We start from the raw sequence: 13,301 nt of genomic DNA on the forward strand, positions 1-13,301 counted from the left end.
TAGAGGGAAAATCAACAGGAACCATTTAGATAACTTCTGGAGAAGTATGGGGATTTGTTTTAGAAACAAGTAAATACAGGTGTAATGTCACAGAAGGGCTGGAGAAGTGAACTTTCTACGGACAAGAAAAGCACCAAATTTGGGTAACACCAAGGTTGTTGTTAAGCTGATACATAACAGCCAGCATAAACACCCTCTATGGCCCCGTTCTAGATGAAAGTAATTGCAACATCATTTTGTAAGAGGTCTGCCATGTGATGAAGTGTGCATGCCTGTTACTGCAGTAGGGTCTTCAGAAATTTTAGAAGTCTCCTGTTCAGTTTCATCATGTTAGGAATGTCACACAAGGAATTGCTATCATGCTCAAGAACTTCATTGTTAGGGATATTGGAAATGTTCATCTCAGACAGAATGGATCCTATTGAGTCAACACCTTCACAATTAACCCGCAGTTTGACAGAAAATTTTAATATTTACAATTTCAAATCTTGATATCTAATGTGTTCTGAAGCACTATCTTAGGTTTCCCTCTGCTCTCTCCTGGACAGCAATCTGACCAGCAATGGAGGGAAATCACAGTGCAGATCAGGCACTGCCTTCTGAAATGTTTTTTATTGTTACTGACATCTGGTATAGGCAAAATAAGGATTTCTACACAATGTAAGTAAAGAACGGATCAAACCTTCCTCTGTAGACAAATTTCATTGGTTCCACAGCCAGTGCTGTTGCTACAATGTCATCAGCATTATGTCTTCTTCCACTGACAACCATCAAACCATCCATTTTGCCGATAACAAAGACAAGTCCACCTGGTCCTATAAAACCCAGTAATCCAGTCCTTATAAAAGGATATTCAGTGATAGGGCCACCAGAACTGGTCATAGGGAACACCTGTAAGACAAGGAAACACAGGTCTTCCTTTCTGCACACAGAGACAATGCTGCAAAGTATTTCAGGCATGATCTCTCCACTGGCTTTCCTGGAATGAAGTAAATAGGTCTCTGGTGATGCTCTTTACTCTCCACTGACCACAAGTGTCAGAAGACTCCTACACCAGTGCCTGTAATTTTCAGTACTTTACCTCCAGCAAGTTCAATCCCACTCTGTTTACCATACACATTTTTCCATAACCATGACTCTGTAAATCATTTATGACATTAAAAAATGTATAAATAATTTTATACATTAAAAAATGTATAAATATACATAAACAGTACTGAATAGGAAACAATTCTGTGCAGTGCAGCTAACGTGAGGTGCTATACATAGGTTGCTGAGAGATTAAATTGTAAACATTTCAGTAGAGGTTTTTTTCAGTACTTCATGCTTATTTCTATTTCTATTTTAGGGTACAGTACTTTAATGACTCTTGCAGCTGACCACATTTTTATCTAAGGTCAGTTAAGTCCTCACAATACCAGTGATAATGCCTTGTGTGGCATATCTAAAAGTGAAAATGCAGCCCTGTACAGAGGCTGCCTAAATACTGGAACATCAGAGCATACGTGACTTGCCAAGATAGATTTATACCATTTTTTCTCTGCTAACTAGCACAGTGTTATCCTTCTGGCATGTGAGCTACTCTGAGCTGCATTCTGACACAAGCACACTTTCCCATTGTTGCTTCTTCAAACTGGAAGTAGGCTAAAGGCAAGTTATTTAAGACAATGGCAAGTGGAAGACTGTGGCTTTATAGTGTCCTTCAAGGCTCATCTAAAGACAAAGGTTAAATTCTGCTGCCACATGCCCATGGGTGACTCTTACTGAATAGATTTAATTCATTTTACCAGACAATTTATTTCAGGAACACAAAACTCTGTGACTCTCTAATACCTGCAACATGAATTATAGAGTAAAACACAAAAGAGGTTCCTTGGAGAGGGCTTCTAAGAACATGCTTAACTTTAAAAATGAGTGGTCCTGGTCACTTAATGGCAATATATATGCTTACCATTAGGAGTAACTATAAATATGCTGTTAAACTGGAGACCCAGTTCTGAATTATGATTTTACAGTTACAGCAAGTACTAAGGAGTGATTATAAGTACCTTTCCACCTCAATAAGTATCACATCCAGGATTATCATTCACAGTGGGTATTGCCAGTTGTACTTGTAGCACAAATATTAGATATCAACAAATTTCCTAAGACAATAGGATAGTAGGATTCCTGGTTTCAATAGCAGGATGGAGAATTGTATCCACTGGTCTCCATTAATGACTTTATGTAGAATGTTTACAACATTCAGGTCTGCATTTCTCAGGAGATATTAGTCATGCTTGGTCTATTAAAAATAGTAATATAAGAGCATTTCTTAAGGGAAATGTAAATGTATTTTTCTTAACTTTTTTCTCAAGTATTAAAAGAGAAAAGGATCAGACCAAAAAAAAAAATCTTGGCTCATTTTTTTCAGTATTTCTGATTTGTTCAATCTTTCATATTGGCTTCAGCAGCTGCAAGTGATAACAAGTAAGCAGACACAACAGAGCTATGAATATTGCTGTCTGCACACAAACTGAAAACTGCTGGAAGACTCCACAAAGCAAAAAGGCTTTCACCTAAGGCAAATCAAAAAAAAGCAGGTGGAGACTAATAGGGAAAAGGTATCTTTCTTTGCTATTCAGATACCTGTTTAAAACTACATCTGTCAGGATTCTGTATAAATGCAAGGCTTTCATGCTGGCTGTGTTATGGAAGTGTTGGAAACTGATTTTTAAAGATGCTCAAACAGCCTTCCTTCTGTTTGCAACAATCAAATTCTGTACATAGTTAGCTCATATACTTGCACACTAATACCTTTTGAACTTTGTCTTTCTTCCTGCTTTCCTTCTGTTTCAGCCCCTGCTATCTTCTTTCAAAATTAAAATAAAAGCTTTTCAGAGCCAGAACTAAACCCACATAAAGAGCTACTATTGCACTTAATGAAATGGGCTTCAGTGCCACTTGTCTGACTACAGCACAGGTCTCAAGCCACAAGCATTGATTACTACTGCTACTCTGGTATTATTAGTATCAATGTTTTATGTCAAGTATTATCTCAAAATAGAGAAGGTTAAAAAGGAAGGATTTTATACAGTGTTTTTTTGTCAGCTTACCTCAAAAGTATTTTTGGTCATGCCAGAGAGTCCATAGTATGATGTTCCCGTTGCAATAGCACATACACAAAGTTCTCCTATCTCATCTGTTTTACAGAGCTGAGGAACTCCATCTGGCTTCACTGAACACATTATAGCTAGAGGGAGATGAAAAGGATTTTAAAATAATGTAAACCAAACTATAGAATAACATAATGCTGTAGGAAAGACATCATACTGGAGTTGACATAAATACATGTAGACAAAATGTCAGTTTCTCAAACACTAAGGTGTAACATTATCAAATGTCATTTATATTATAAACAATATTTATACAATGAGTGCAAAGATCTTTACGTTAAATCAGGTCTAGAATTATAACAAAGCCTAATATGTCTTGCAATCTAAAATTTATCTATAAAATATATTTAATAAATAAATAAAATATCTATAAAATATATTTATCTAAAATTTGATCTATAATACTGCAGTGAAATGTGACTGTGTTCCCAGTTTTGCATATTGAAGACAGTCAGAGCAAAATGAAATACCCTAATGAAGTTCTTGGTAGTGATTATACTGCCAGGGAGGCAGGCAACTAGGAAAAACACCTCTCACATAGCAGCAAGTAACACCATATGAAAGATCAAGGTATTTTAGCTGACTACTTGAGTTGCCTTACTAGGAATTTATGAGAGCTGAGACTCCCTCTCACCAGCCTTACAGAAAGCACAGCAGGAGTTAAACAGAAGGGATTAGAAAGCACTGGTCTGAGGAAGAACTATTTTATGTGTCATCCATATGAGTAAAAATCAGGTATGCTGCTTTAGCTAGAACCCCTAGAGGTGGAGTCCAGCACATGTAGATTTTGCTGTTGGAAAGAGGCTATGGTGAACAAGGGAGACCAGAATGAATCAGCATGTGTTTAAGTACAGCTGTGAAGAATCTTTAATGACCCTTCCCTCTGAAGACAAGCACCAGCACTTACTTTTATTAAAACAATTAGAGTGCAATATGAAGTGCAAGATAGCACATCTATAATAATATCTTATATGATGACTATTAGACAACAACCAATCTTATCTTCCTTTATTTTAAGCTCTTGAACTGAAGTTTTATAAGATGCATTTATACGTTATATTCCTTTGGTGCATAACAGACATTCTCTTATGAAAAACTGCAGTATTATCCTTTCTTAGACTCTGTAACATCTCATTTAAAATCTATCTCTCTTATGAAAAATCTTCATCTTTAGAAGAACTGGCTTTAGTTTGAATATGGTCGTGCCTCTTCTTTCTTAAAAACTGTGTGGTGGAACAAGACCTCTGGAAAAACATTCTTCAGGCTTTCAGATAGCAATTTTCTTGATCCGTAGTTCAGGTTATGTAAACTTTCACTACTGAATTTCATCTGGGTCAGGCTTACAGATATCTGTAGCCCCCAGACACTGAAATCCAACTTTCTTATTTTTTGTAGCAGCATCTTACATTTAAGCGATGGATGTTCTGATGTGATGACAGGTTGTTTAAAGCACACTGGTAATGTAAACACAGCTACTGAGGCAAAGAGAGAAGAAATATTGGGATTTCCAAATCATGAAGTCTTACAAGGTAATGGTTTTTGGACTAAAATGTTTTTAAGTACATATGTTCTATTCCCAGAGCTTCTTGTCTAATAGCAAAGTATATCCACCCATGACTTCCTATGGGTAATTACTTAAACTGATGAATCATAGTAAGTTTCAAAGAAAGTTCCTTACCTCCTGGCATCACTAAGCCAACATCCTGGACAGTCAGAACAGAAAGCTTTTCTTCAGAGTCCACTCGAATCACTCCATAAGTGAGACCATGCATGGACAGAACTCCTCTGCCAGGTGGCTGATTGCTGTCATCTGTTGGCCTGCAATCATGGGTTACAGCATCAGTGAACCATCAGGGAGGCATAAACACTCACTTATTCTTAATGGATTACTATTGCAAATACTCCTCTGAGTGTTTAATGTTTCACCATCTTTTTTCTCTTACTAGACCTGACAGAATCCTGGTTTACAGTCATTTCTCAGTAGTTATGACTGTCAACTCTCCCACTCTGTAGTCAGCCACATATTCGGGGCTTCAGAGATGAAAGTAACACCTAACTTCTACCCAAAACAGCTTGTATTTAATTTTCAGACAGATTTATAAGTATTGTTTGATTATCTAAGTAAAGAATTTTGCCTTGTTTTAAAAATTCTGAAAGGCAGTCAAGATGATGTGGAAGGAAGCTGAATTTGGAGCTGATATGTAAATAACTTGATAAACTATATGTTACCTATTTTGGGGCAATTAGGAAACAAAACTCATGTGTCAGGTTAAAAATCTAACTCTAGCACAGTGGTATCAAAGCCAAGATTAGAATACAAGTATCCTGTTCCTAAATCACAGATGTGACTTCTCCCTCTCAATATTTAAGCATTTAAAAGTACTAAACAGAAGAAATTAGGTCGTAACAGATTAACTGCCAAGTATCTGTGGAAGCTGCAAGGACTTAACCATCGTTATTTTAGTACTTAAAACTGAATTCTTTGTATTCTAACCAACCCCACAAAAATTAAAACAAATTACACCTTCATCAGTCATGGTCAAAATGTTGTGGATGCAGGCTCTTTGTAATGCCTCAGTTTGCTCAGATTCACTGCTGACATGCTGTACAATTCCCCAGCATCAGCACAAGTTGTCTGTCAACTCCTTTCAATATAAACCCGCCTGCTCCATCAGTGGGTACAGTAATACGTGTGTAGAGTGGGGCTCAAGCAAACAAATCTTGACGTATGCAAGTTATTAAGTCAAGGGAATATGTCAGGGGGCTTTTCATGTCTGGAAAAGTTCTTCTACTGTCCTGCATTCTAAAATGCAAACTGGAAGCTAACAAGATGCTGCTGTGACTGTGAATAATGCCTCCACATAGAGCAGCCAGACTCAGCTGTTTTCAAGATGGATAAACCAGCCAATATTTAACTCAAGATTCTGCATTTTTCCTAGATAGTCCATTGTAACACAACTATTTTTAATAGGCAATGTCCTTTTATATGACATTTCTCCTCCACTGTGCTTGAAATACTAGTTGGGTCTCAGCCAGTCACCCTCACATAAGCCTTGCGATGATCGGCACTATAAATTTCAATTAATAGTTTTTACGAGGCGTATTTTTCAAGTGACATTGTCAACAAAGAAGGATGTGGGCACGCCTGAAAGCGCATTAGAGCATAACAAATGGTGCTAGTAAACAAGCAACTGTGATAAATAATATTCCCATCTTGTAAAAGGAATTTTCAGCAACACTATTGATCAACTTCCTCTCTCCTTTGCCCCTCAAAACGTACATTTTACTGCTCGTGAGAAGAAAAGTCTCCTGCAAGAACACACAGCTCCTCACGACTATCTAGGAGTAAAGACCATGTAGACTTTCATCACATAGATCTTCTCACATTACTAACCACTGCTAAGTAGAAGAGAAGCTGGCTGTGCACAGGAGAGGAGTGCTGGCGGGGGGAAGCTGGAGGCAGCAGGCCTGGTAGGATCATGTTTGGGGACTTGTCAATACGGCTGCACTTGCTATGGCTTGGGGTGACACAAAAGCTTTGGGTTAAATAAAAAAAAAAATCATCGTGTGGTGGAAGATGTGCAGAAGGAAAGAGTCAGTGCCAAGGACCTGGGGTCCACAGGACAGCATTCAGAGCTGCAATTTCAGAGTGCTTTTGATATCCTGGTTGTCTGAGGTGGGTCCTGAATAAGACACCAGGTAACAGTGCTCTAGGCTCCTTTGTGGGCAAGAGCTGACACCAAAAGGGAATAGAGGACCAAGACAGAGAAGTGAGGTGGGGAGCTAAGCACCTGACAGCACCTATATATCCTCCTAGAAAGTATCCTGTCAGCAGCAATCTTGCAATATATAGTATCTTATTTTGTCCTGTGCATGATATACACATGGGAACAACTCTAAAACAAGTATCTCTGCCAAGCAGAAGGAAAGAAATTACTTGGAAAGAAGATGAGATATAAAGAACTTCTTTCTAATGTTTTTATAATTTATTTTAAAGTTCACGTTCTCTTTACACAATCAATACTCCTAATACTGACTTGGAATTCTCCAAGATTGCTTGCCAGAAAAAGATAAATGCTTAAAAGCAGAAGCAACTAAACAATGGTATAATTCTACCTACTTCATATACTAAGTAAATCTAGCTTACACCACTAAACCTACTCCTTTAGTTTCTCTAACTATAAAAGAGGGACAATGTCCATCTACTTCAAAGCTGGCATTTTCATACTGAGTAGCATTTTGGAGAGCATGTTGACAAACAGTTACTACTGCCATTTACAGACACAATCTATTCTACCACTATTTTTTGCCAGTAAAAGTCCCATTCTTAAACTTTTGCACTTAAGCAAATGGATTCAGGTTAATATGCAATAAAGCAAAGAGGAATATCACAAAGAATTATTTACATGACATTCATTTAAATATCAGGCTTCAAGATTCATCTCTAAGGCTAAAGTAGCTATTAGTCTATTGCAGACTGACTTTTTCTAACTGTAAGGTTATTTTAACTGAGAACTAGTTTTGTTACTCTTCCTTGTAGGAAGATCAGTAAAACTACACCACAGATTTTGAAAGAGTCAGAACATTAACAGGGAGCTGTCTGGATCTGTGCTCTACGGGGAGTCATTTTAATGTATAGTCCAGCTGTAACTCTTTGGAACTTTTATGATAATGACTTGACTGTCAGTGGATATGACTTGAATAAAATGAAAAAACACTAAAGCTCCCAAGTTCAACTGGTATTATCCTACCATTAAACAGTTCAAAAGAAGGAGATACGTGTTTGGTAACATTCACTGTAAGTAAGAACTGCTCTGTAATTACACAGCAAGACACCGAAGATAAAAATGCCATTTTTTTTCTTCTGAATTATCCACTATTTTATGTGCTAATAATTTTTTTAATGTAAGTTCTCAGTGCTAGTTAATTTGAAAATTAATCTCCAGTGCTTCAGATGGCTACAAGCACAGCATTTAAGTCCAGAAAGGGCACGCCAGCCTTTGCACATTGAGATGCATTTCGTTCTCCCACTTCGTAACCTACAATCTGGGGCAGATTTTCCAGAGTTAGCACAGGAATTAATCAATTAAACATTAATCCCATTAATCATTGCTTAGCACAAGCAATGCCCACTGCCGAACCACCTCCTCTCCACACTTTCAATCAAAAACACAGATCTGCACAGCCTATTGCAGGGAAGCTCATTGCAAAAGAAAAATAGCATACTCCTTGGAATCTTGCTGAGAACAGGCTGGTGGAGCTGAATGAAGAGCTCTCTGAGATCCTGAAGTTCACAGAAAGACAACAAATCTGGACAGGATACATCCCTGATGGAGAGCTTTCAGATGTGCTAAGCTAAGAATGAGGTGGCTGAAAGTAACCACACTCTTGGCCCCATGCCTTTCTTCCTGTGATATTATGTTGGAAACCTAACTGAAAACACTGTTAAATTTCACTTGGACAGTGTATTTTAAACTTGGTGGTAGGAAGTATTTTACTTAATGCTATTACAGTGCTTTACTCTTTTTCATGCATGTTTTAACATATGAAACAGTTACAGAAGGCTAAAGAAATCTGAACCTAAAAATAAAGTGCCTGGCGTTCAAGGTATAAGTTCTGGAAAACTCTGCCAAAACTGACAACAGCTCTGCCATTTACTGTGTGCTCATGTACTCATGACAGGTGACTGCTTTATACTGATATTAAGGCTTAATAGTTTTATTAGAATTTATCAATTTTATTTCTATGCACAAATCCCCCAGACTCAAAGTGCATTTCCAAATGATTACTGAGAGTGTATGAATTGCTAAAAAACACCAGACAGCCAAAAACAACCTGCAGGCTTCTCTTTAAACAGACTACTTTAAACCATTATTTTCCTTGATAGCAACAGCACTTAAATTCCCACATTTTGATTAATTTTGTGCTTATGGTGTCATTTTTTTCTCTTTGTTCTGAAGAAAGAGCTTTTGCATTTCAGTCTATTCAATTTAATATTAAGTAACATTACACAGATGGGAACTGCATTATAAAGGACTCTTAACTGTTACTCCTCAAATTCTTCTTGTATGTCTTTTTTGGACATAAAATGAAACCTAAAATTCCAGAAGAATGCATATTCATACCTGAATTTATTAATTACTTTTAAAATTACCAATATATTCTACAGTGGGTCTATTTTCACTGGTGTAACACAGTACCTTCGAATAGCCACAGTGAGAGCTTCTGGTGAACTAGCACAGGGACAAATGACCTCCTGTCTTAGACCTTTACTTTGGAAGACATTAAGAAATGCATCACAGGAAGAAATAGACCCTGGGATAAAGAAAAAAAAATCAGAGGAGAAAAAAAATCTGATTTATGAAGTGATGCTATTCAAACTTGAAACTTATTATTGAATATGCAAGCTTTTCAGGAGAAAAGCATTTAAAAGGACCCATTTGTTTTTTTTTTTCCCAGTAGGGACAAAGTCATACCTGCTACAACCATATTTATGTATATACAGTTGTTTATGCATACAGAGAGTAAAGATTAATTTTCGAGGATAAATTCTTTTCACTATGCTTACATAGAAAAGCCATTACTACTAGATTAACAGTTTGAATTTCATTGCAGTTTTCTAAGGCAAATTAAAGTATTTATACAGAAACTCAAAGCAAACTAATGCAAACAAGAAGAACACCTCTATGTTGGTATCTTAAATAATAACCATTCATCCTATTAATTGTCATGACATGATCCAGGTGTGGAACTCTAGAGTACTATAACTATTCTCCTAAAATTCTCGGTTACTTCTGCATCTGAGTGCCATCATGCAGAAGAAATGTTCTGATTCCCCCTATACTTTAAGAGTTTTTACTTCAGTCTTTATATATGATCATCACTTTGTACAAAACTGGATTTATTGCAACTCACGGAATGTGGAATATCAAGTTTGCTTCAGGATTAGCTATAGAAAAATATATTTATAAATTTTAGCCAAAATTAATTAGTTTCCATATGTATATATAACTTGCAGTAGAAAAATCCTATACTTTGTAAATATTCTAGCTAAGGTGACTGAAGACTTTCTGTTCTTTCCTGGCCTGCAGAAGCAAAGCTTACATGGGTTTGCACCATCAGCCACTATGAGCATCCGCAGTGAGGACAGGTTGATGTCCCTCTGATCTCGATGTGCCACCAGTGCCCAGTGCATGTCTCTGGATTTTACACAGGCAACTTTAGCTGAAATCAGAATGGGAAGATTACTAATACACAACATAAAAGCTATACAGCTTTATGATCAAATTGAACTTCTGATTTTGACTCTCAAGCATAGTTTTGTATATTCTTGTTCTTTACCTTTGTACTGACAGACTTTCTGTATCCATGACAGTGGATTCACTTTCATTAAGGAGTATGGAATACTTATAACATGCATCATGTTCATGACACTCTGAAATCAAATAAGAGAAATGGGTTTTATACAACACTTGTGGTAATTATTTATACCATGTTATGAGGAGGGACATCCATACATATCACTCTAAGCTTGTTTTATTGTTAAATGTGGCATTTATCTTCTAGCTAGCTATCTAGCTAGTAACACCTTACCCCCCATTTTCTACTGCTTTAATGAAGGATTAAAGATCTAGACTAATCAGATTCTAACACTGAAGGGTGCTGATGAGAAATGAAACATATTTTCTTTCTATTTATACTCTTATTCACTTTAAATAGAAAAATTATAAATAAAAAACCAAAACATTGGTTGAACAATGTCTGCATGCTTGCTATGCACCTTAATATTATCCCTACCTGTTAAAACCTCAGGATATATGAAGCCTGTTTACTTAAAAGGACAAGTAAAAGCAACATATTTGTCTAGAGAAACCCATCTCCATGAAGATGAACTAATGTTAGTGGGGCACAAATTATTTAACAGACAGCAGACAGAGAAATCAGTCACAGATTAAGCAGAGATCAATTGCCAGACAGAGAGGGACCTTAGAGTTTGGATTGACAGGAAGCAGAACATGAGCCAACAGTGTGCCCAGGTAGCCAAGAAGGCCAATGGCATCCTGGTCTGTATCAGGAACAGTGTGGCCAGCAGGTCCAGGGAAGTGATTCTGCCCCTGTACTCAGCGCTGGTGAGGCCACACCTTGGGTTCTGGGCCTCAGTTTGGGAAGGATATTGAGGTCCTGGAGCGGGTCCAAAGGAGACAACTGGGCTGGTGAAGGGACTCGAGCACAGATCCTATGAGGAGAGGCTGAGGGAGCTGGGGCTGTTCAGCCTGGAGAAGAGGAAGCTCAGGGGAGACCTCATCACTCTCTACAACTCCCTGAAAGGAGGTTGGAGCCAGGTGGGGGTTGGTCTCTTTTCCCAGGCAACCCTCAGCAAGACAAGAAGGCACGGTCTCAAGTTGTGCCGGGGGAGGTTTAGGTTGGACGTTAGAAAAAATTTCTTTAATGAGAGGGTGATCAAGCATTGGAATGGGCTGCCCTGGGAAGTAGTGGATTCTCCATCCCTGGAGATATTTAAAAAGAGCCTGGATGTGGCACTCAGTGCCATGGGCTGGGAACTGCAGCAGTAGTGGATCAAGGGTTGGACTTGATGATCTCTGAGCTCCCTTCCAACTCAGCCAGTTCTATGATTCTATGAATTTAGTTCTACAGAAAATAAATGAAGGAGTTTTCAGTCTTTCTCCAGGTGGGCTAATTCCAGTATTTTTAACAAGGTCTTGAAAAGTTGCAGGAAGTTTGGAAAATGCAGAAGAAAACTATGACAGATACATCATTGACCTCCCATTTTGAGATAGTCAATTGCTCTGTGATTTCTTATGTTACTGCTAAACAGAGCCTGTAAATGAGCTGCTGCTTCATTTCTGTGACCATTTAGAAACATCTTCTGAAGGCAACACATCTCTGGTCATAGCAGCTCAGGTTAGATACAGTATTTGTTTTGGGAAACTAAGGCTTAAGAACAGATTAGGGTCCCAGTGGATTAGTCTTCTAAACACTTGTAGAACTGCAAAACAGTCCTTTCACTCTGGCACAAGTATAGCTACATGAAAAGCATTTAAAGGCAAATCATGAAGAAAATTAAGTTCAAACCAAGATTAATAGGAAAAGAAGTAATAGAAAAGCTCTATTATTTCCTTAGGTTTGATTTCAGTGATAAAGATGGTTTTTTAACATGAGATATTTAGGGGTATTAGGCTAATAGATAATTTCCTCTTCTGAATTGTTATTGCTGCCCTTTGATAGAAGGACCAGAATAACACTGCATGAGAAAAGTTTATCAGATCCCTGGGATCATAGCATTTAGGGCCTGTACATCCTGGGACCCCAGACAGTGACCCTTCAAAATTTGGTATCTGTTCCTAAAATGATCAGTGAATAGTATGTATTTTGGCATTGTCTGCAGCAGCACTTTAAGAAGCAACCCTTAAAAACCTGACAATTGCCTCCCATGTCAATCGAGGAAGACATTCAAACAGTGAGTAGAAAATTTATGCAATTTGAAGAATCAGAAAAGCTTTAATGTTAGCAAAACCATCCACTTGTCAGAGTTTTGATAGAGAAGCTAGTTAGCAGCTATATAGCTCTGCCATTTGATTATATCCCTAAAGGGGCAAGAACTAAATTAATTTGTTTCTGCTCTGAAGTCTGATCTCAAAATCATGCATCACTAAGATCAGAATAACATGGTAAGAATGAGGTAAGAGCAAGGAACATGATATATAGTTATATAAAAGGCATTTGGAACTGGTCTTTAAGGACATGGTTTAGTAGTTGACTGTGGTGTTAGTCAAAGGTTGGACTGGATGATCTTAGAGGTCTCTTCCAACCTAAACATTCTGTGATAAAAATACACCGGCACCTTCACTGTGGTCATTATGGATAAGTGCACTAGCAGATCATGTGCTTGAGTCAAAGTTTTTGCTTTCAAAACAGAAAAATCTGTATTAGAAGAAACTGAAGAACATCCCAGTTTGTGACAGTAAGAAGCATATTAGGTTCCTTTATTTTCAAATACTGAAGCAAAATGAAAAAACATACTTACTGTAAGAATCCCATGCCACAAACCAACATCCTTCTTGAAATCTAATACATTCACAATTGTTTCAGCTGTCCAACAAAAACAAAACAGTTTATTTTTTAGAA

The 13,301-nt window shown here is 37.5% G+C and overlaps 1 protein-coding gene across 6 annotated transcripts in view; it reads right to left on the minus strand.

The window, feature by feature from the left end:
* Positions 1-13,301, minus strand: part of DIP2C (disco interacting protein 2 homolog C) — a 302,091-nt gene that overhangs the window by 59,806 nt on the left and 228,984 nt on the right. For all 6 annotated transcript variants that reach the window (XM_071734774.1, XM_071734772.1, XM_071734773.1 and 3 more), the window contains 7 exons: positions 13,201-13,265; positions 10,497-10,590; positions 10,260-10,379; positions 9,356-9,470; positions 4,834-4,973; positions 3,096-3,232; positions 683-891 (listed from right to left, as the gene is read on the minus strand). In XM_071734774.1, the coding sequence (XP_071590875.1) occupies positions 683-891; positions 3,096-3,232; positions 4,834-4,973; positions 9,356-9,470; positions 10,260-10,379; positions 10,497-10,590; positions 13,201-13,265 (880 nt within the window). The remainder of the gene's footprint in view (positions 1-682; positions 892-3,095; positions 3,233-4,833; positions 4,974-9,355; positions 9,471-10,259; positions 10,380-10,496; positions 10,591-13,200; positions 13,266-13,301) is intronic.

Source organism: Heliangelus exortis, chromosome 2, assembly GCF_036169615.1.
Source record: "Heliangelus exortis chromosome 2, bHelExo1.hap1, whole genome shotgun sequence".
Classification (NCBI taxonomy): domain Eukaryota; kingdom Metazoa; phylum Chordata; class Aves; order Apodiformes; family Trochilidae; genus Heliangelus; species Heliangelus exortis.